This window comes from Labeo rohita, chromosome 2 (assembly GCF_022985175.1).
Source record: "Labeo rohita strain BAU-BD-2019 chromosome 2, IGBB_LRoh.1.0, whole genome shotgun sequence".
NCBI lineage: Eukaryota > Metazoa > Chordata > Actinopteri > Cypriniformes > Cyprinidae > Labeo > Labeo rohita.
Genome location: NC_066870.1, coordinates 33,648,676 through 33,672,710, shown reverse-complemented (window position 1 = coordinate 33,672,710; position 24,035 = coordinate 33,648,676). Strand labels below are relative to the sequence as shown.

The following is a 24,035-nucleotide window of genomic DNA, read 5'->3' as shown; positions in this document are numbered from 1 at the left end:
TATTGTTATAGTTCTAGCTTTTGGTCTGAATGCAACTGAAATGCCATATAAAATGCCAAATAAAAGTACCCCTTAATAAAACAATAAGTGCACTTTTTGCTGCAAATCAGTCGAATGCGTCATTCAATAGCCTTGTTATGGGATTGTTTTGCCCTTCGGTTATGTTTTACGTGCGTCACTTTCACATCATCTCACAAAATCCAAAAGAACCAATGACAAACACACTCAAACAGAGCATAAACAGCCTTTATCTGATGAGTATATGATAAAAGTGGAACTATTAGAGTGGGTCCCACTCAATTCACTGAGTCATGGCTTTTTCAATCATAAAGTGCTTCCGGCGGGACAACAAGCACCCACATGTCTCTAAATCAACTGTTGTACAGAGTCAGTTTGTTGGTTTCCATCCTTATTCAGCCTGTTTCTGTCATTTCATACTCACTATCAGGCCACATTGTAGACTTACACGCTTCATTTTTCAATATTTTAATTACACGGAGAACACAATGTTCTCTTAGTGCTAACTGGATCAAATTTTTTCAAATATTAATGCAGTGGTCTTTGGGCTTTCAAGATTCATTAGTGCTCAGAAACTGCTGGCAGTATGTAGACATCACACTAATGATCAGCTGTTAATAATTCACATGAATTTGCCTGTATAAATAAATACCTGCCTTGTACATAGCAGAGAGCAACTGACGATTTATAATGCCTGTGTTTTTGCTTAACAGTCTCAAAAATGAGTGACAGACAGGAAGAAAGTGTTTTTGTATCTGTGAGAGTTCTTCGAATTAGTCTGGTATGATTTGACATCCAGTCTTGTGGATCCACATTGGAGGAGATACACGCCATCTGGGCCATCTGGTGTTATTGATATGCTTCTAAAGAGCTCTGTGTGAGAAGGAAATCATAGAAAACATCTCATCCATCTTCTTTTATTAAATTTCGATCACCTCAAGGTATCAAAATGCATATTGTGGCCATTGTGCTCGCTGATTTCATTCACCCTTGTGCCACATTCAGTATAATAGCACTCGTGCGATATTGCTTAAATGGTAGCTGGAACTAATATAACAAGCTATGCAAACACAAATGATTGGAAATCATTATCACAATTAGCACAATTCGCTAGAGAATAAAATGTGTTTACCCATCACGCAAATGCCTGTTTTAGCAGGTCGAACTAGAACATTGCCTGTGTGCTTTCTTGAAATAAAAATAAACGCATTCAAAAAAAAAAAGGAGAAAGCACAATTATACTATTGGCAAAAGGTAGGGTGATGCATCTCCTAACAGATGGAGATGGAGAGAGTCTTTCCCACTCACACTGGTTTATTATTTTGTGCTTTCTGAAACACATACAGCCTACAGGGTATCATATAACCTACTGTACAAGGATAAAACCTTGTAATGAAAATGTGAACCCGAACCACAAAACCAGTCATAAGAAGCATGGATTTGAAGCAATTGCCAAAAATACACTGTACGGGTCAACATTATCGATCATAAAGATCATGTTCAATTAAGATATCTTGCAAATTTCCTACTGTAAGTGTATCAAAACGTATTTTTATTAGTAATATGCACTGCTAAAAACTTAATTTGGACAACTTTAAAGGTGATTTTCTCAATATTTTGATTTGCACCTTCAGATTCCAGATTTTCAGATTATATCTTAGCCAGATATTGTCCTATCCTAACAATAAAGCTTATTCATTCAGCTTTCAGCTGATGTATAAATCTCAATTTCAAAAAATTGACCCTTACCACTGGTTTTGTGGTCCAGGGTCACAAATGGATTTGTTGCAAAGAAGGGGCAAAGTGACTGCACTGACACTGCAGCTCCACACTATGCAGTTTGATAACTAAAGGCAAAAATGTTTTATGAAATACACGAGATGTTGTGCAATAGCACCTGTATGAGATGTTATGTATTAGGTAATGTGAGATGTTACGTTATGAAATGGCAAATGTGCCTGAATTAAACAGGAAAGTGTTACACTTTGTTATAAATACATGTATACATGCATTACTCTAACATAGTGCTGCTTACTGGAAAATATCCTTAATGTTTCTATAATACCTGCTGGATGGTTTCGAGCAATCACGCACGTCTATATAAGCTATTCTAATAGCATCACATGCCGTGTTTCGCGCATACAGGGCGAGACCACATTGACTGTACACACACTTGTATAACCGTTTGTATAACAGTTCAGCGTACTCGGCTTCCCCGGACCAACCACACTCTTTTCCCTCGTCAGCGTCCCATTCACCAGCTTTCTCTTACTACTGATTTGCCCATACGCAGCGCACGCCGTCACTGGCCATGGGTGTCCACGTGAGACGTATGACATACTTATGTAAAGAGACTGGCGGTCCCTTCAGCCAATCACAGCGCGCTTCTGGTATTTCCGCATTTTCCTCACGCGAATAAGCGGGGATTGACCAATGGGAGCGCTCAGTGGGAGGTGTTTGAATTCAGGTCATGCTGCGAGCTCCGGAGATCCAGGGCAGCGGTGTGAGAGAGCTCTCGGAGCTGAAGTGTGTCAAAGTGACGCTGCGGCTTGACTGGAATTTTAGGAATATATTTTATTTAGCCGGAATTTTAGCAGGACAGGACGGGGACCTGCTTTGAGACGTCCATCCTGTACGAAAAGGAAGGTTGTTTAAGTTGTCAGGTAGGATACATTTATGTTTTAAAGAGCTGGCGGTTGATCTGTTGTATAACACTTTCCATTGACTGCAATGTGACCAGTGTTTCATAAACAAGTCGTGTACACAAAGTGATGTTAATATAGATGCACGGTCACATATGTCAAATACATCATACGCTCAAAAATATGTCAAAGATAAGTGTTTTAAATGTTTTTAACTTTCACGTTGCATAACTGTGTCAGCGATTAGGTCATCTCCGGTCAGTGCTCCAGAGTAAAGCCCTATATATCACTATCTTTTTGTTCTCCGTGTTTTTCTTAACTGAAAAAAAAAAATATATATATATATAACTTTTAAAATTTAAATGCACCCTATTTGCTAAGACAGCTGTCGTTATATATTTTGCTAGAAGTATGAGGCAAGAACTCAGTTATGTGCCAGCCTACTAGCCTCATTGTCATGGCAAGCCATTTTAACATTTATTCCTTAAAACTAGTATGTTTTCCCCTTTACTAGTACTTATTTTTACATGTCTAGTAATAAATGCAATACTTATAACTTTTTAAAATTTACTCATATTTATTCATTCATTATGAATGAATAGTTTGAATTCAGTTAGTAACTTATTTAAAAATGTTCTTAATAGCAGCAGGGTTAAATTCTGGCAATTAACAAATAAATATTATTCACTTTGTTATAGTATAACTGGAATGTATGCTAGTAGGCATTCACGTAACTAAGAAATATTTGTATGCTAATGTAAGAAATAGATAATAGTTTCTAGTGAATAAGTATCAGTACAAATAAGTAGGAAAATGTAAGTGTTACTCTACTTACTAGTACTTAAAAAAACAACTTGTAGTGATATAAAAGTAGATACTGATAATAAAAGACTAAATGTTTAAATGGCTTGCCACACATGTCCCTCGCAAAAATGAATGAATCTCAACCTCATCTACAGTATGGGTCTGGATGCGGTCATTATACGTCATTGCAGGCTGTATATATAATTGTCACGAGTAAAGTCATGTATGTTAGATAATGTCTTGCTGGAACACATGCCTCTGATGCACAGTTTTAGATTTAGAGACAATGAAGCACTTATTGCATATGGTTTTTTACTAATCACATAAAATTAAAATCAATATCACTGCTAGTATGTGGTCATTTTAACTAAGGAATACAGGAAACCTATATTGATTTCTTTAGGAAATGTTAGGCTGAATGATCACAGTCACCATTCACTTTCATTGAATTTTCTTATTACACAATGAAAGTGAATGGTGACTGAAACTATCCTTCTGCTTCACATCTCCTTCTGTGTTCCACAAAAGCAAATACGACTTTGGTACAACATGAAAATCAGTAAATGCTGACTGAATTGTTATTTCTGGCTGTGCTTGGCTGTTAAATTGATTTTAAAAGAGTAAATATAGCCTGAAGTTGGCAGTTGTCCAGTTATGTTGCGGCGTATGCCGGGTAGCCAGGCTTGAAGTCAGATGTGCAGAGGTGGGGAGGCTATTAAAACTGACCTACTCCTACAAGAGGTGCTCCAAATACCTTAATCCGCCTCTAATGTATCAAGCACGTAAACTTGCATGTGCATTGAAATAAATAAACTGTTTAGTTGAGTCACAATGTATTTTAATAGCACTTTTCACAATATATTTCGAAAGAGCTTAACAGAAAATCATGATGTTCATGTTCATATCATCTCAATATGCTCATGTTTGTCACGTTAAGCAGATTAAAATGTAAAATTTCTAAACTGAAAGAAGAGCTGAACATATATATAGTATATATAGGCCTATGCAATTAAACTAGTGTCAGCAACTTTATGTAAAGAGCTGGGCAATAATATTGGTACATTTTGTGATTAAATAAAAAGTTAGCCAGCTGAGGTGTCTCTTTTTCAGCATATTTGTTTCCCTTGTCTTTTTCTGGAAGCTGATTCATACTTTGTTTGCAGTCATTTCCCAAAATTTCTGTTTTCATTCAACATCTGCTTTGATTTCCCAGATGCTGCATTTTTTAAATTGGAAGTAGATTATCAATTTTCTTGCTGTTCTGCCTTGTGTTTAATCTATTTTCTTGCCCATGACAGTGAATGTTGCACAGCTTGATCCAAATGAGAAACTAGAGATGTGTAATTGCTAGATCTATTTTTGTACATAGACATGCTGGAATAATGGGTAGCATGCAGCACTGACGTAATCAGGAACTGACCATCATTTGCTCCTAACAGTAGTTGGGCATACAAGTAATCTCAGCTGCTAATACTAGATAAGATAGAGATTCCACTTTAGCATTTACTATTAAGGGTAAATGTGTAGATAGCAGCTGTCATTGATTCTATAAAATGCCGGCTTTATCTATGTAAGTGTGAGTGGAAACAATGGCTTTCTTCAAACAAAGCTGTTTCAGATACATGCTGTAGTGCCAAATGTCTCATTGTTGAACTTTGTACTCAGGCTGTAATAGAGATAGTGTGGGTGAGCAGTTTTTGGTGAGGTGTCTGATATCAATACTCACTCAACAAGATAGGCTAAAAGCGTTGGCCGTTGAAATGGGATTGGCTGCAGCGGCAGAGGCAGTAGGAGGGAAGGAAGTGGTGACGCACAAAGACTGTCCTCGGGTGCATTTTTATGTATTTACGGACTGTTGCTGGCTGAATGCCACACGCATAGTTCGTCAAGCCAAAGCAAGATATTATCTTTCCAAGTTTAAACTTCAGTCTGTTGAGTGGTAGACGAGAAACAGGGCAGTGATGGAATGTGGATCATGGATGTGATCATGTTCAAAGCTATATATATACTTTTAAAGCTATATATATACTTATTGCAAGTTTTTTTTTTTCTTTTTTCTACATTGATTTTTTTTTTTCTTTAAATGAATTAATTTTTTGTGTGTTAAGTTATAAGTTATAAAACAGCCTGCAATGTGGTTTGTGTTTTATATCATTAGTTTTTCTTTTTTTGTTGTTTATCTTTACTGGGTTAACATAATTTTGTTTTCATTTAAGTCGTTTTGGAGTGCATTGAAAGATCAGTTGTACTTTGCAGTAAGTGATTTGCTGCAGATATTTTATAGTGTTATTTTTTTTAATTGTGAACATGCACATGTAAAGAATGCTGTCATATTTGAAGCCTAATACAAGTAATTGTGTTCTGTATGGAGCAGGAATGTCGCTTATGGTTGCAGTGCAACTTTAGGTTATTTAAACAGTTGTAAATCTCTAAGTGGTTCCATGTGGTGAATATAATTGCAGTGAAAGTAAGTGCAGTTTCATTTGTGGCAAACTGTCAACTTTTACAAGTGTTTGGCATGCAAACGTAGTTTTACTGCATTACATAATTGTCTAGTGCAGAGAGAATCTCATATATAGTCATGGACCTCATAAAGTGCACTGTCATATATCATTCTCTGTATGCCTTTGATTTCATGAGTGTGTAACTTTCCAAAATGGGTCAGACCCACACAAAGGAAGTGAAATCTCTACGTATGAGATTTGAGATAACGCAGTTGTGATTTTCCCTTGAGGGATTTTCCAGCTGCTAACCTGTTCCTGCCACTTTCACCTTCTCTGGTGTTCATCCGTGCACCTAATGTAGGTGGACGAGTAGGAGTGTAAATACGTAATTGATTGATAAAGTGCTTTTTTCTGAGGCGGAGAGGGAGAAAGGTCTGGTTAAAACCAGTTGTGGCTGGATATGCTTGTTGCGTTCTGTTAGATACCAGGATAAATGTTTGCCATTTGTTCTCTTTGCACGCACATCTTGATTTGGAGATACCAGAAGCTTCACCGTATTCAGTCTGAATTGTCTTTTTAAAGCGTGCTTCTTATAGAAGCTTGAGAGGTCTCAAATGCTCCTCTCTGCATTGCGATTATGCATAAAGAAAACATGCCGAATTTAGGTTTAGCAGAAGGATGAGACACTTACACAATCTAATCTGGAGGTCTCCACACCTGCCCTTGTGTAACCCCAATCACACGTGTGTTCTTGGAAAGATTTGGTTAGCTGGCTGTCTGCTCCCTGCATTGTTACCAAACAGCTGTTTATGAGGACACTTTGGAACATGACTACCACAAAGACGTTAGTATTATATAAGGCTAGATGACACTCAAGCAACTACATCATTGCATCAATTAGTGAGTCACATTGTAACTTGTTGAATGTTAATAAGGCTGCGAGCAGGTAGTTTTTCAATGACAAGTATGCTTGTTTTCTGCTTTCGAAAGTAAACTTTAGAACGACAATGGAACATTCATGGAAGTTTCCATTGACTGAAATAGGTCAAAATCATGTAGTTAATAACAGAAATTTCTCAACACTAAAGTTTTTTTCTGCTGGCCTATTCAGGCCATCTCTACACACACACCTATACTCTCATTCATTCATTCATTCATTCATTCAAATTCTCAAAAAATGACAAATAGTAATTTGTACATATTTGTTAATAGTTACAACAAAAGTTTCTTTTTTCATTGTTTGACGCATGTAACTTTGCATCGGACCAGTATCGGAATTGGCCAAAAATGGCTTTAAATGTAAATATCGGCATCGACCCGATACGAAAAATTATGCTGATATGTGACCCTGGACCAAAATCAGTCTTAAATCACTGGGGTACATTTGTAGCAATAGCCAAAAAACATTGTATGGGTCAAAATTATTGATTTTTCTTTTATGAATCATTAGGAAATTAAGTAAAGATCATGTTCCATGATGATATTTTGTAATATTCCTACTGTAAATATATCAAAACTAAATTTTTGATTAGTAACATGCATTTTTATGAACTTAATTTGGACCACTTTAAAGGCAATTTTCTCAATATTTTTATTTATTTTTTATTTATTTTTTTTTGCACCCTCAGATTCCATATATTGAAATAGTTGTATCTCTGCCAAATATTGTTCTATACTAACAAACCATACATCAGTGGAAAGACTATTTATTCAACTTTCAGATCATGAATCGAAAAATTGAACCTTATGACTGGTTTTGTGGTCCAGGGTCACATACGTCTTGCTGATAAAAGGAATAACTTACATTTGCTCAGGGTGTGCTAGCGATTAGATCATGTCAGCAGTGTGGCTCGCTCTTAAAGCAAATTTTGCCTGAATGATGATTAGAGGTCAGAATCTATAGATTATACATTAATAAAAAAAATCACAAACACTTGAAAATTAAACATTTTAATATATATGATTATTCATTAATGTGTAGTATTTAAACATTATGAGCTCTAAAAGATTTTCAGAATTTTTACAACTGTTTTGCTTTAGACCATCTACAAATGTTAAATCTTAAAATAAAATGTTAAGGTTACCACTGCATCTTTCTGAAAAAAAAAATGCAGCGACTGAGAAACAAAAGGAAATACAACGGTAACGGCATCGGCTATCGGCCAAAATTAGTTGAAACATATCTGCATGTCGGATAAAATCCAATATCGTGCATCCCTAATAATTAAGGTTGATGCAACACAGAAGTGTAGAATTTTCACAATTCTTGAATCAGATTTTGATACCACAGTAAAAACTATTAAACTGACTAAAATTTGTCTGTTCAAGCACGAGAAGATGAGAAGAAAACTAAATTTGGTATTTGTTATCTGGTTGACAAATTGAGTGGTTTTTTTTGTTGTTGTTGTTTTTTGGTAAAAAAATTATTTTAAATCACCTAAATGTGCAAATGATGAACATTCAGTCTGGACCAGTGAATTTTACATCAACTGTCCTGAGTACTGAATATGGGTTCGTTTTCACTCTTCAACCTGTTTTTAAACAAATGGAAAGCTCTGCTGATACTCAAACTAACAGTATATGAAACTAGGCTGTATATTGTGGTTCTGTAAGTTCATGAATCTGTAAAGGTTATCAGATGTTCTCAACATGGTCTAAACACACAAATGTGTGTCAGCAGATTGCATAGTACAGCTACAGCCTAGGACCAGTTTTCCTGTCACATGCTACTCTCAAATAGTGTATTTCTAAGCCATGACCTGATGGCACAGGATTCGCGCCATGACATCATGGAACACAGACATCAATCTCTGTGTCTAATCTTTTTCAGGACTGGTGCACTCAATGTCTAATATCAATGGTACGGGGGGTTGAGTCAAAACATTTTCCAACTACAACTGACATCACCATTTAGGGTTCTTTGTGTGTTCATTTGTTTTTGCCTCCTGGTATTGTTCATGAAAAATCACATTGGTGTGCAGTTGTTTACAGTACCTTATACTTTACCTTATAACTTTAAACCCTGACCTTAAACTTACATTGTAATTAGGGGGCAGACGCTTACATTGAATTACATGTTATATACTTTTGCTTTTGATGCCAAATGCAATTACTGAAGTGCATCCGAGAAATGTTCTGGTCTTCTTGTCTGAGAAGTATGTGCACCACAGAAAAATATAAATTAGTTCTAAATGTTTTAAAATGTAAGCATTTGAGGAATGTGAACTATTTGCATTCAATGCTCTATGTAAACTATGTAAGTCCTTATATAAATCATGTTGTAGTCCATGTGCCATTGCTGCACAATCAGTTACATAAATGTTTCTAACTTGATACTGAGTTATAAAACTGCCTGCAAGGTGGTTATGTGGTTCATGTTTTATTATATCATTAGGTTTAGGGTTTTTTTACTTAGCTAACATTACAATATTGGTTATTAAAAGTTTGCGTTTTAAGTCGTTTTGGAATGCAATGAAAGATACTGATGATCAGGTGTCTTTGCAATAAACTATTTTGCTGCAGGCCTATATAATTAGATTTATTCAACTTATGAAAAGCTTGTTCTTGTTCCATTTATCTTTCTTGACTTCTGTTTTTTTATATGCTGTAGTCAAACACAGCCGAATTCGGCGAGTCTACTATGGAGTAGCAGTAGTTGGTCTTTCAGTGACCTGAAAATAAAATGCTGAATTGGCAGGGAGATTGTGAGTATAGACTTGTTAAACAGTGCTGGCAGTGGACTTGGACCTGATATTTTTGGCAGGCAAAGTTTGCTTAAGAGGCCCAGGAGGTACATAAATTTGCCTTGTAAAGTGAGGATTTTGAATACGGTTGGCTTTATTGCTTTGAGTTGCATTGTATAATGTCTTTGTGCTTTTTAACAATGCAACAGTACAGAATGGTATAGTTGTGATGTGTATATATAATTGACATTGCAAAAAGTTTTTTTTTTTTATTATTATTAACAGCATGTTTTTATACTTAAATGCTAATAAGAAGATAGCAAGGACCTTGTAAAGTTAGTCTCATCATGTAATAGTTACACGCATTATTATAAGGCAAAGTAGTCTGGCTGTAAAATGTTACATTTGCTTTGATGTGCTTCCAAATTGTGTTGCAAATGATATGTTCCGTTTAGTTTTTACCAGCCACCGCAGATCATGTGTTAGCCAATGTGCTGTTCTCAGCAGTACCTATGATTGTATTAGAAAGAGATATCAATATAGGTCTGTCAGCTGTAATGATATTAAAATGCAGTGTTCTTCTTCATGCCCCCCAGGCAACGTATATCACAGGAAGACGCCTTTAGGGGTTAAATAAAGTTCACATTAATGGCTAATAATGTGTCATTTGAAGGTCACATCTCTAGATCACCTGATTTATATGACTTTAAAGAAGTCATTTATACTAGGTTAAAAGGTTATAGTTAAAGATTCACTCTAAAATTCTGAAAGCCACGTTTTCACGTGCCGGGGTTTACATAAGCTTATTTGACTTGCGTCAAATATGCAGCTTAATAGCTGATACAGTCTCTTTATTTAATTTTCTGTTTGGTTTAACAGTGTCATACTGCCTGACCAGTGAGTTACTGTATAACTGGAAATCCAAAGGTTAGCCACGGCGCCGTGTCATCGCCCTGTAGGTTACTGGGTTACAGTAGGCACTCAGCCAGACATATTAACATCTCACAGTGCTAATAAATCAAACAGGTGTGAGTTGGGTAGGGCACCAAGTCATAAACCATTGACGTACATACCAGGTAGGGTTGGCATAATGGTAGTATAGTGTGGATTATATAAAGGCAATAGTTTTCCTGAATTTCAATACGGTGGGCAGGACTGCTTTATTTACACGTGAGAATGACAAAGAAACGTGTCTCCAACAAGTCAAGGACAAGAAAAGTTGTAATTAGGGGGCAGACGCTTATGTCACTTGTCTCTTTAGAGTCAAGATATTTAACTGTATTATTCCAAAATGTGCATTGCTATTGATTTTATAAAAAAATATTTTAGTTTCTCATTAAAGCTGCGTTTATTTGGTCAAAAATGCAGTAAAAACTGTAATTTTGTGAAATATTATTACAATTAAAAATAATGAAGTTCTATCTTAATATACTTTAAAATGGATTTATTCCTGAGATTCAAAGCTGAAATTTCAGCATCATTACTCAAGTCTTTAGGGTCACATGATTTTTCAGAAATCATTCTAATATGCTGATTTAATATCAGTGGTGGAAAAGTTGTGATGCTTAATATTTTTGTACCAACCCAAACCTTTAAATGGTAGTGTATATTGTTACGTGTGTATGTTTTAAATAAATGCAGTTCTTTATTCAAATTTTAAATTGTTAAAACATTTTTTTGCTTATTTATTTATTTTACTTTTTTTCTGTATTTTTTAATTAAATAAATGCAGTCTTGGTGAGCAGAAGAGACTTCTTTAAAAAAAAAAAAAAAAAAAAAAAAGAAAAGAAAAAAGAAACGTATTATGATTTTATTTTATTAAATGTTTTATTTTGGGGCTTTTTCCCAAAAATGTTTTTAGATACGCAAGTTTTAAGAACTGTATGAATTGTATTGCATAAATCGCAAAATATAAAAGTGGAATTGGCAAATAAAAACATGTTGCTATGCCTTTTTAGAAATAAATTGATATTTTTTTCTGAGCCGTTTTCCAGTGAGTTTTAATCAACTTGTCACAGGGTCATTTTTAGCAAATGAATGATGCAAATTCATTTTTAGTGAAATAATTTGATGCAAGTTCACACCAGTGTTCTAGTAGTACTGTATGTATGTAATAACACAATGTACAAGCCATGCATAGTAAATCTAGTCAGGTCTTGGTCACACTGGTAATCCACTAACGTGCTCTACTCTACTGTCAATCCTCCAATCCTGTAAAAGAGTGGTAAGTCACGAATCAGGAACCTGAAGGTGTCCTTCCTTAATCTCAGTTCCTTACTAGGACCAGGAAACTTGGCCCTGGTTAGACGACTATTTATTTCTTTAGAGCCTAGGGATAAGAGTTTATTTTTTCCCCCTGCCATTTTAATGGCAACATGAAGGGATGAAAACCAGTCAGGACCTGTTGTTGGTCCAGACAGCTGTCTAGCATCTTTCATGTGCACTTGCTGGGATTAATCCTTTGAAGGAGGCAATGTTTACAGGCCGAAATGCCACATCTGTTTAGCTAAAGGACACTGTACAGACACGACCGAGGTGATGGCAGGGACGCCCACCTTTGAAGACTCAGTTTAGGCTCTACAGGACCAGACAGAGGCTTGACCTGTCTATAGATTTTAACACAGTAGTGGATCAGACAGGGTTGTGCGTGCATCACTTTGATGTGAGTTTGACTTTTTCAACTTTTAGAAGAAGAGCGTGTAACTGAAAGTATGATTTTATCTCCTGTGGAGTGATTGCATTCAGATTAGCTCTGTCCTATCTCGCCCTGGTTTCTGCACTGGAAACAAGACTTTGATTTTTGCATTGTAAATGACTCATTTTCTGTCTCTGTTTATTCCCGTAGAAATCCGAGTGTCGTCCTCATTCCTGCTGTACGCCCCACCATGAAGATGGGGTGATCTGCTGGCTCCTTGCTTTACATCTTCAAATCCGGTTCTATGTCTGAGGACTCGGAATCCAAACCGTACCTGTTCTCCTCCCTGGAGGGGCAGGTCGAAGGAGCCGGATGCAGTTCGATGTCAACGCTGCATCGCATGGGCAGTTACGCGGAGGGGGCCGAACTCGGCCTGGCGTCTGAAGGTAGCGACAGTAGCCAAGACCCACCTGCCTCGCCCCACAACAACCGGAAGTTGGCACGTTCTCTCCATGAGGATGTGGAGATGAAGAGTAGCGGGTCCAGCGGGAGTGGAACGGAGTCCCATGGCAATGAGTCCCACGGTAATGACTCCCATGGAAATGAGTCTCATGGCAATGAGTCTTCCGGGAGCTCCAATAGCCGAAGCAAGGACTCGGCACTGTTAGAGTCATCGGGGAGTAACAAAAGGTAATTTAGTTCTATTCTGTTTGAGACATGCCATGGCCCCAATTCATGTAGATGCTTTAGTTTATCACTTACACTTAACAAACTTCTTTTGGTAAATGTAATGTCATCATATTATTTAGTAAGTACTCAGGTGTCCAAATTGTTTTGGGACCCCTGGGTGCATCTCAATCTGCTCCCTAATTTAGTAGTTAGGGTCTAAATTCTCAACCACAAAATCCTTCCAGTGGAACTTTTGCTTCCTAAAAAAAAATCCCACAATACACTGCAAAAACCACTATGCTCACTATGCTCCCTTACCGGAAATTACGTCACATTTCTGAATAGTGAAACATAAAATGCATGAGCCAACTTGATTAATATAATTATATGTGATAGAAGATTTGAAAAGACAAACCATATTTTTGAACCTGAACCTGAACATTTTACAATGTTGTACGTTGACATTGTACATAGTCATGTTGTTGGAAATTGAGTAATGACTGTCCCAACGTGTAGTGAGCCAGGGTACTGGGGGTACCAGTGCCAGGATTTATATAAACAATATACTGATTCATGAGCTTGGGCGCTAGAGAGCAGATTGAGACCAGTTTGTCTGGTTTTAAGATGTAATATTTGCAAATCCGATTACAAATGGTTGTTAAATACAGGTGTAAATGGGTCTAAAACTTTTGAGCTTGCCCACTTTTGACCACTTCCAGAGATTTGCCAGATTTGACCAGGTTGCTATCATAGTGTAGACGCTCTATGAATGCATTTGAACCGCCTGCTCTCTGACAAAGTCAATGCACCGATCCGAATAGACACAAATTCGCACCGGGCAAAGAAAAAGACATAAATTGGGTGATGCAGTTGCTGCCAATGTATGATATATGCCTCATTCGTGTCTTACACACAAATAGAAAAATTTCAACTTGAGCAGATTCACATGACGCGCTGTTGCGTAAGCCAGTCAGCGAAGACCTTACTGACACGTCTGTTTGTTTCAGAAAATGGAAGAGAGCATTACGCAATGTTTTTATTCACGCAAGTGACACGAAAAACATCCCGCGAGCAATCTAGAGCAATAACGCGATGTAAATATTTGAGTTGATTACGTACAAAATCAATGCAAAGATGCAAATGGTGATGCAAATTGGGTGATGCATTTGGCACAAATGTGCAGTATATGCCTCAATCATGTCTTCCTCGCAAGTTGAAAAATTTCATCTTGAGAGAAAAAATTTGCATGATGCGTTGTTGCGCAAGCCAATCAGCAAAGAGCTGACATATCAGAAAATGCAGGAGAGCATTATGCAATGTTTTTATGCACATAAATGACTCTCAAAACATCCCGCAAGTTATCTAGAGCAAATATTTCAGTAGATTACAATAGGAATATTTGAGTAGATTACATACAAAGTCAGTTTGAAGATGCAGATTCATGCATGGCTATGCGAATGACACAATTTGGGTGATGGCTTTTTTTTTTCTTTTTAACCTGATGGTGGACAGTTAAAATATCTTTAACTTCACACATCCTGCAGAATGACATGTCTAACTGCATCAGCATTATGTTCATTATGTTTTATTGCTTTAATTTGTATGCAGTTAATTGACAGACTACATGCAACTTTTAACAATATTTAACATCGTTAAAGATTTATTTACTGTAGGTGACAAGCTTAATTTGGAATGCACAGTTTCTAGATTAATCACCTTGGAGACTATATTATTGACTTAGTCATCTAGCTGCTCTTTGCCAAAAGGTTGCATGCAGGCACAATGAAGCCCTCTGGAAGAGTTTTGGTTTGGCAACAGACAGTAAACCATAACATTTGTATACCCTTTCATCACGTTTTTGTCTCCTGAGAAACTCTGACGTCATTTCTAGTCTCTGTTCTCACCTACTTTTTTTCTGAGGTTATTGTAAGGTCTCTGCAACAAAGACATGGAGTGACATTTGATGAGTTGTTTGTGTGTATTCGAATTCTTCAGTTGCAAGACCAAAACCGGATCTGCAGATTTTCTTTATATTATATAAAATCTGCACTGATTTTCAGGAATGCATGATAGATGTGTTAAATGCAGCGGAAAGTACAGCAGCCGCATTGGCATGTGTATGACTGTCAAAACTAATATTTAAAAGAGTTTAGTTTGCATTGAGCAACTATTTGGCTGCTAATGTTATGCTGTGTAACACAAAATTGTCTTCCTCAATTTGAAAAATTGAATCCTCATTTGCGCCCCATTTAATCAATATTGTGCAATCTCTAAAATTATAGTAAATAAAAACTTCTTTTGCCATAATTGATCTAACATGACCTCCATGTGATAGTGTCATCTATGTGCACTTTCAGCTTCATACTGTGGACAATAATTTACAGTTTATTGAAGTAATGGTGTGAAGAAACGCTGAAAGAGAGTAAATGTGGAGAATCAGTTTATTGACACTGTAACACTTTAGTTTAGCAACCAATTCTCACTATTAACTAGTTGTGCACTGTGACCATGCTTATGGTGCAGAAATTGTAAATTTAAATGCAAAGCATAATATATGCTTAAGAAGTTGAAAGTTTGAGTGTGATTCTGTCAACTGTTGTGCCACATGTTGTAGGCAAAGTGCGTTGATTGCTGACTCATACAAAACCTGTCGGCAGCAATTGCCACTTTCCTCTGTATCCATCTCCAGTCCTCCATTAACAGGATGCTTCCCTTTTAAAGACTTTCAAGAGATGTAAAAATAGAAGCGTGATGATTGTGGTTGCCATAGCAGACATTCCAGATAGTGGAAATGGCACTACAAACACTTGATGCTACCATGGTGAAAAGTAGTTCAGATAGCTCATTAACGCGTACACATGCGTTATGTTTATTTTTCAGGATTCATTTGGTCATTTAAATATTTGTGCTCAAACAGACATGAAATAAAGTCAACAAGAGTTATATCTGCTTCATTGAAGTATGGCATATATTTTTCATGTCCATATCTAGCTCATTTTATTTTATTTTTTAATTTATTTGTAGTTTTCTTTTATTTAACTTGTATTTATTTAATTTTATTTTTAGGATATATTTCTTATTTTATTTTATTTTATTTTATTTTATTTTATTTTATTTTATTTTATTTTATTTTATTTTTTTTATTTTTTTTTTTTTTTTTTTTTTTTATTTTACAAAAGCCTGACATTGACTACAGAAAATATTGTGAGGTTGACAGCATTACATTAAATCCATGAACTAATATTTAAAACTTCTGTACTTAAGCTGTGTTTAAACATGTAGATAAGAGACTGTGGTTGGTGAATTTTCCAGTATTTCACATGACATTACTGCATCAGTCTTTAATTTCTTTTTGGCTAAAAGTGTAACTATGACTGAAGACTGAACTATTAGTTATTTCCTCTTCATGAGCCAAAATGACAGAATTTTGTTTTCTTTAAGGCCATGTAATACGTCAGAATGTTGTAAGGTCTCTCAGGACAGAGTGAAGAATCATTACTACGATACCCAAATATGAAGGCTGTTTTAAAGTGCTTATTCTGTTCAAGAAATGAATCAGACATAATGAATAAACAAACAAATGAACAAATAAATGAATAGGGGTGTGAGTATTAAAATAATACTTTTAATATCACAATATAAATTTTGATTAAAAGTATTAGCACCCTGCTAAAACCAGCCATGTGATCTGGTAGGATACTTAAAGTAATAATAATAATCATTGTTATTATTATCATTTATAAATTGACCTAGAAATCTGAAAACTTTTATAGACTGATTTATAACTCTGGCACTACTAGAGTTGCCATTTAAGCTGCCGTTCAAATCATCGAACATCATCTTTCAAAAAAAAAATTTCCTTTCACGTTTTGGCATATTATTAGCATGGTTTTCCAAACATCTAGTATAGTGGTATCCATTCTCGAAAAGAAATTGAGTAGAAAGTCTGGTCAGCCTTACTGCCCAGTTTAGTCATTAAGCCAGTGTAAGTATTTCTCAGACATAGACGTCACAGTTTCCATTGACAACGTACAGTTTGTTCTTGTATACACGACGGGTGCGGTCCAATAAAAGCCCTGGAAAGTTTCTGCACTTCGTCATGCTTTCTTTCTCTTCTACAGCTTTTTTTCCTTAGCTAGCAGTCAGCCTTTGACTGTATAAAAAAGAAGAAAGTAATGATTGTACTTGAATTTAAGTAGTTAAACACTAAACAAAGTGCATGACCATAGCGATTCCCAGTCACACTCTCAAATTCTTCCCCTTGAGTTGGATCAGAACCAATCTAGGTGTGATCATTTGCGTCATTAGATGTGTTTTCTATGCCAGGGTTTTTCCTGGCTTAAAATAAGACAGTGGTGATACCACCTGATCACGTGCATGCATAGTACCCACCCTTCAACTGGCTAAAACAAACACTTTTAGGGTTTGGGTAGGTGTGGACGTTAATAAAACACAATCTAATAAGTAGCAAATTTTGTGTTGCATGACCACGATTGGCTAGCATCTGCTCTAGTATTTGCATAAGGCGATCTGATTGGCTGACGCCTGCATTGACACTTGAAAAGTTGAACAATTTTCAGTTTCTGCGACGAACAATGCCAGTGACGTTACACAACAGATCCACAGTTCAGTTCTGCAACGCAAGACATCACCTATTCAAAGTAAATAAGACGCCCTTTTAAATGCACTGTAATGGACACTATTCAGTGACGCTTGCATGTGACTGCCTGTCTGAGTTTTGTCCACAGCCAGAGGTGGCACAAAATTTGACGGAGGCGGCTGCCTGATTATTCTCTGTGCAGGCAAAACCCTGCATTTATTTGCTCAGTGATTCATGCATTTCTTGTGGCAACCAGTGTTTTGAGTCTGTGTATACAGTGGGTGGGTGAGGCGAAATGAAAGACTTGGATCTGTTTTTGTTTGCTTTCTCTTACTGTGTATGTCTTTGTCTTTCACACACACAGTCATGTCTCAAAAACCGACTGATCTCACTGTCTAACTATCTGTGTTTTTCTGTGTATCCATCTAACTGTTTGTCTGTCCATCTCTGTCTTTCTGTCTGTCTGTCCATCTATCTAAATATCTGTCCATCTGTCCATCTATCTGTTTGTCTGTACATCTGTCTGTCTGTCTGTCCATCCATCTGTACTGAAAATGTTAAACAGACATAATTTGCTTACAGAATTTCAACATGCTCATTAAATCTAAGCATTAAATGCCATTTGAACAAAGCAGTATTAGCATGTGTGCACCAGTCCACAACCCAAGCAAATGCTCCACTCTTCTCCACAATGTTAGACCAGTATAATTTATATGGCTCTAATAACTCCCACATGATTGAACATTAAACACTATTTAACACTATCAAGTCTCTCCCTTCCAGTGTTGCCAAGTCTGCGGTTTTCCCACGGAAATGGGCTACTTTACCACTGTTGCAGCGGGTTGTTTTTGATGTCCGCAGGTTGATTACTAATAATGTCATATTTAGCTCCTGAAATACGAATTTACCAGGGGGGCTAGATTGGGCTAGTTTTGGGCTACTTTTGAGGAGTGGGTTTTTGGGAGAGAAATTGAGTGGGTTTTGTTGTGAAAACTTGGAGCTTAAATAATATGATTGAGTAATTGAACAATGTAATTTTTCATTTGATTAGTGTAAATTATGATTGAGTAATTGAACAATGTAATTTTTCATTTGATTAGTGTACCTTCCGTCCATCCATCTGTCCATTTATATATCCATCTGTCCATCCACCCATCCATCCATCCATCCGTCCGTCCATTTATATATCCATCCACCCATCTGTCCATTTATATATCCATCCATCCATCAGTCAGTTTATATATCCATTCATCTGTCCATCCATCCTTAAGTCCATTTATATATCCGTCCATCCATCCGTCCATCCATTCATCCATCCGTCTGTATGTCTCTCCGTCCATTTATACATCCATCCTTAAGTCCATTTATATGTCTATCCATCCGTCCGTCCATCCATTCATCTATCAGTCCATTTATATATCCATCTGTCCATCCACCCATCCATCCATCCGTCCATTTATATTCCCTTCCATCTGTCCATTTATATATCCATCCATCCATCAGTCAGTTTATATATCCATCCATCTGTCCATCCATCCTTGAGTCCATTTATATTTCTGTCCATCCATCCGTCCATCATCTACCATCTATATGTCTGTCCGTCCAGTTATACATCCGTCCTTAAGTCCATTTATATGTCTATCCATCCGTCCATCCATTAGTCTATCCGTCCATCCATCCTTAAGTCCATTTATATATCCGTCCGTCCATGCATTTATATATACATCCATCCATCTGTCGGACCATCCTTAAGTCCATTTATATATCTGTCCGTTCATCCATCCGTCAGTCTATTTATATATTCATCTGTGCATCCATCAGTCCATTTATATATCTGTCCATCTGCCATTTGTCCATTTATATATCCGTTTATCAGTCCGTCCACCAGTCCGTAGGACCATTTATACATCCATCCATCTGACCCTCTGTAAGTCTTCACTTCAGTGGGTATGTTAAGTTTTAATAGGTTTGAATGAAGTTCATCAAGTATTATTTAAAATAATGAATGTTAATTTTATCCAGCATCATCTTTAAGAACCATGAACAAAACCATGTAAGATTAAAGAAAAGACCCAGAATAAAATGAATAATTATTAGTTTGCTAAGTATTGAAGTGTAAAAAATAAAACAGAAAATTTTGAGAGAACTTTTAAAATAAGAGAAAAAAAATTCTATGAAGTAATGATATAATACACAAGTACAGGCATGTATTGGCATTATGTTGGTCGTTATGTCCACCATTGTCATCAGCCCTTGGAAAAACCCATAATGATCAACTGATAGTCTTACGTTCCTGTGCTAAAGCCTTGAGACGTCTACCTTTCTACAAAGTCAACGTGTAATGAAGCCACACTTCCCTGCATGTGTAGTTGTATAAATAATCTTCCAAATTCTCAGATCTCATTAGCCTCCTGATAGCCAACTGTATCAATAGCATCAAGACACGTTGCCCTGCTAGACTAACACAGATGTGCTTTATATAATTAGCTCACCTACAGCTAAGAAGTGCAACATTTAAAGCCTGTTTCTATTCAAAGCTACTTAGTGGGCTATTTATAATCACTCGTGGTGTATTTATGTCCCTCAGCATGTCACCTGCAGCTGGACACTGGGCTTGTTATAGTATCAGCGCGCTAAGTTGAGTAGTTTAATCCACCTTGGCCTGCCTCAGTTATCTACTGTACTAGAAGCCTGCAATGCAAGCCATTCTTAGCTGTGCTAATGGTGGCCTGGCTTGCAATGGCACATGGCATCGTGTTTTTGAGGGAAAGTAAGGATGGTGGACAGGTGAAGTTTATGTAACTGAGATGGAGGGCAACGTCCAAGTGACCTATTTTCTATCCGATTGTCCACCGTTGATTGAAAATGTCCTGTGAGAATGAGGTTTTGAGCTGAAGCTACTGTATGATTTTCCTGTGGCTTTATTCCTTTGCAACAGCCTGTCCTGACTGGCTTCAGCTGGCTTGTTGAATGAATCATTTCTCGATAATGACGTCATGTTCGTTGCGTGGATACCCTGTGTTTCCAATTCAAACCTGATGTCAAACAATTTGAGATGAATGCAGATTCATTCTATTAGCAATTTTTTGTTGGTTCGAACCGCTTTATTCACTTTATACTTCATTTGATCATAATAGTAAAGCAATAAATGGCAGATATTCCTGATAAAATGACATCTGCAGAGAGATGTCAGTAGTATATGACTTGTTTAATGATGACTTAATGCGTGTTCACTCTTTTTACAGCTCCAACTCTCATAGTCCTTCGCCACCCAGCAGCACAAACGCTTTCAGCCTTCTGAGTGCCAGTTCAGAGCAGGACAACCCATCTACCAGCGGCTGCAGGTTAAACATAAACACATATGACCCTTCCACCTGTGTCATTTTATTTTATTTTCTTATATTTATTATTTTTTTATTATTTTATTACTGGATTATATATATATATATATATTATTATTATTATTATTATTTTTTTTATTTTTTTTTATTACTGGATTATTATTATTATTTAATGTTTTTTTTATTTGATTGTTGTTGTTTTTTTTTTTTTTTTTATTAAATTTTAATTTAATTTTTATATTACTTTTGTATTACGTTATTATAATATAAATATTTTGTAGTACATTATTACATTATTTTATTTTATTTTTTTTTTATAATTGTTCTATTATTTTTATTTTAGTTTAGTGTTTATTGCTGACATATTTGTGCATCTGTTTTTTGGGGACCTGCAGTAGCGAAGAGTCCGCCAAGGCGAAGACGCAGAAAGAGTTGATTAAAACTTTGAAAGAGCTGAAGCTTCATTTGCCGCCGGAAAAGCGCAACAAGGGCAGCAAGTCGACGACCCTCAACACTCTGAAATATGCCCTACGTTGCGTCAGACAGGTGGAAGGTGAGCCATACATTATGATATTTAGCATATCGTTACATAAGCCATCTTTAACACTTGCCTGACCACAGGGACATAGTCCTACTGTCTGGTAAATTATCAGTATATTTTATGAGTTTTATTTTACTTGCATACAATGCAAATAAAGTCTAGGGCCATAAAACAGCAACAAGACCAAACAAATCCATTGGCAACGTGGAAGTAATGCAAGCAATATTTCAGCAAATCAGCTAGGTGAACATCATGTCACATTATGTCATAGATTTTACAACGCTTCTCTCAGTTAATAATAATCAATTATTGTAAAGGAGAATAAATATATGTATATATAGTATATATAAGATTTTTAATGTTTTTAAACAAGTCTCTTCTGTGCACCAAGCCTGTATTTATTTGATCCAAAGTACAGCAAAAACAGTAAATTTTTAAAATATTTTTACTATTACTTTTCTATCTGAATATATTTTAAAATGTAATTTATTCCTGTGGTTTAAAAGCTGAATTGTTAGCATCATTACTCAAGTCACATAATCCTTCAGAAATCATTCTAACATCTGTTTTGCTGCTCAAAAACGATTTATTTTTATGATGTTGAAAACAGTAGATTTTTTTTGGTTTCTTTTGATGAATAGAAAGTTCAGAAGAATAGCATTAATCTGAAATAGAAATCTTTTGTAACATTATAAATGTCGTTATCATCAGTTTTGATCAATTTAAAGCATCCTTACTAAATAAAAGTACTCATTTTTCATAATTTCATTCCCAAAAACAAGCTTTTAAATGGTATAGTGTGCAGTGTTACAAAAACTTTTTATTTCAGATAAATGCTGATCTTTGGATTTTTCTATTCATCAAAGAATCATGTTAAAAGGTACTCAACTGTTTTAAATATTGAAAAAAATGTTTCTTGAACAGCAAGTCAGCATATTAGAATGATTTCTGAAGGATCATGTGACACTCATGTGACTGGAGTAATGATGCTGAAAATTAAGCTTTGATCACAGGAATAAATTGCATTTTAAAATATATTCAAATAGAAAGCAGTTATTTTAATTAGTTAAAACATTTCACAATGTTTCTGCTTTTGCTGTATTTTGGATCAAATAAATGCAGGCCTGGTGAGCAAAAGAGACATTGAAAATCTTATTTTTCAAAAACTTTTGACTTGTAGGATAATTAATCTGTACTACATTACACCAGAGTTGCTATTTGAATTTAGCTTAATGGATTTGTTTTTATTTCAGCAAATGAAGAGTACTACCAGCTGCTTATGATTAATGACAGTCAGCCATCAGGGCTTGATGTTTCATCATATACTATTGAGGAGATAGACAGCATCACCTCTGAATACACCCTCAAAAACACAGTAAGTATATGTGTGTTTGTTTATTAAGTTATCCATTTTATTTATTTGTTTTCTGTTTTTTAGTTATGTGTTGCTGAGATCAGATATGGTGTTTATATAGAGTGATTTTAAAGAAACAGTAATCATTGAATCTTTGTTTTACAGGATATCTTTGCAGTGGCGGTGTCACTCATCACCGGCAAAATCGTCTATATTTCAGACCAGGCAGCTTCCATCTTGAATTGCAAACGGGACGTGTTCAAGAATGCTAAGTTTGTGGAGTTTCTTACACCACAGGACGTTAGCGTGTTTTATAGCTTCACCACACCATACAGGCTGCCGTCCTGGAGCATGTGCACTGGCGCAGGTACGACATACACACATTCAGTCATCAGATCTATAGATAAGTTAAAACCGAGACGTACAGGAAACGATCTGAACACAGACGTCACAGAGACTCAGACCACACCGAAGGTCTTAATCTGTCCAAATTTTCCATGCTGTGAATACATTTACATCACATTGAGCAGTCCTCAGACATGCCAAGCCAGTTTCCAGAATTTACTTAAGCTTTTGAAGGATAAGTTGTCTCAGACTGTTTGTTAAAACATTGTTTTTTAATGCTGACTTTCAGTCAAAGGTGAAATAAACATTCAAATGAGACAAGCAACAGACAAAACACAGACACCAGAAATCAGGTTTCAGCCTAAGTTGAAAGCTGATTAAGTCACCTCTGAAACACAAGATGCTGTTGAATTAAACCTGAACTCATCACTCTTGTTTTTCCTCCTTGAAGAGTCATCGCCGTCAGACTGCATGCAGGAGAAATCCTTCTTCTGTCGTATTAGGTGAGTGTGTGTGTGTTGGAGGGTTGCAAGTATTCAGTACACCATCTGTTCAACATGATTTAATTCATAGTTTTCCCTTTTTGAATCAGTCTAAGCAAATTAATTCTGGTGAACGTTTGTTCCTGTAAATAGGAAGATTTAGTTACTAATACATTTGACATTACGATGGAAAACATGCATTCAGTAAACAACTACTAAGCACTTGGCTGATAGAACAGGATTTCTGGAACTTTCCAACTCTTTCTTCTTCTCTGCGATCAGGTGTGACATGGGGTTTCAGTATCGAATTGACTGGAGTTTCAGATTTGACTGTTTAACAATAATATGCATCTCTGTGTTGATGGGGGCAGCAGAAAATAAGCAATATTTTACATCTTTGTTTCATTAGTGTACTATCATTGGTGTGGAAATCTGCTTAGTGTCCCAATACACTGGATAATAACTTATCAAAGAGAA

At 36.1% G+C, this 24,035-nt stretch overlaps 1 protein-coding gene across 1 annotated transcript in view; it reads left to right on the top strand.

Moving 5' to 3' along the window:
* The first annotated feature begins 2,495 nt into the window (after positions 1-2,495).
* Positions 2,496-24,035, top strand: part of per2 (period circadian clock 2) — a 41,293-nt gene continuing 19,753 nt past the window's right edge. Inside the window, 7 exon segments of the mRNA XM_051126626.1 lie at positions 2,496-2,681; positions 12,437-12,916; positions 20,741-20,839; positions 21,232-21,389; positions 22,631-22,752; positions 22,897-23,098; positions 23,528-23,579. Coding sequence (XP_050982583.1) covers positions 12,531-12,916; positions 20,741-20,839; positions 21,232-21,389; positions 22,631-22,752; positions 22,897-23,098; positions 23,528-23,579 — 1,019 coding nt within the window. The 5' untranslated portion in view covers positions 2,496-2,681; positions 12,437-12,530.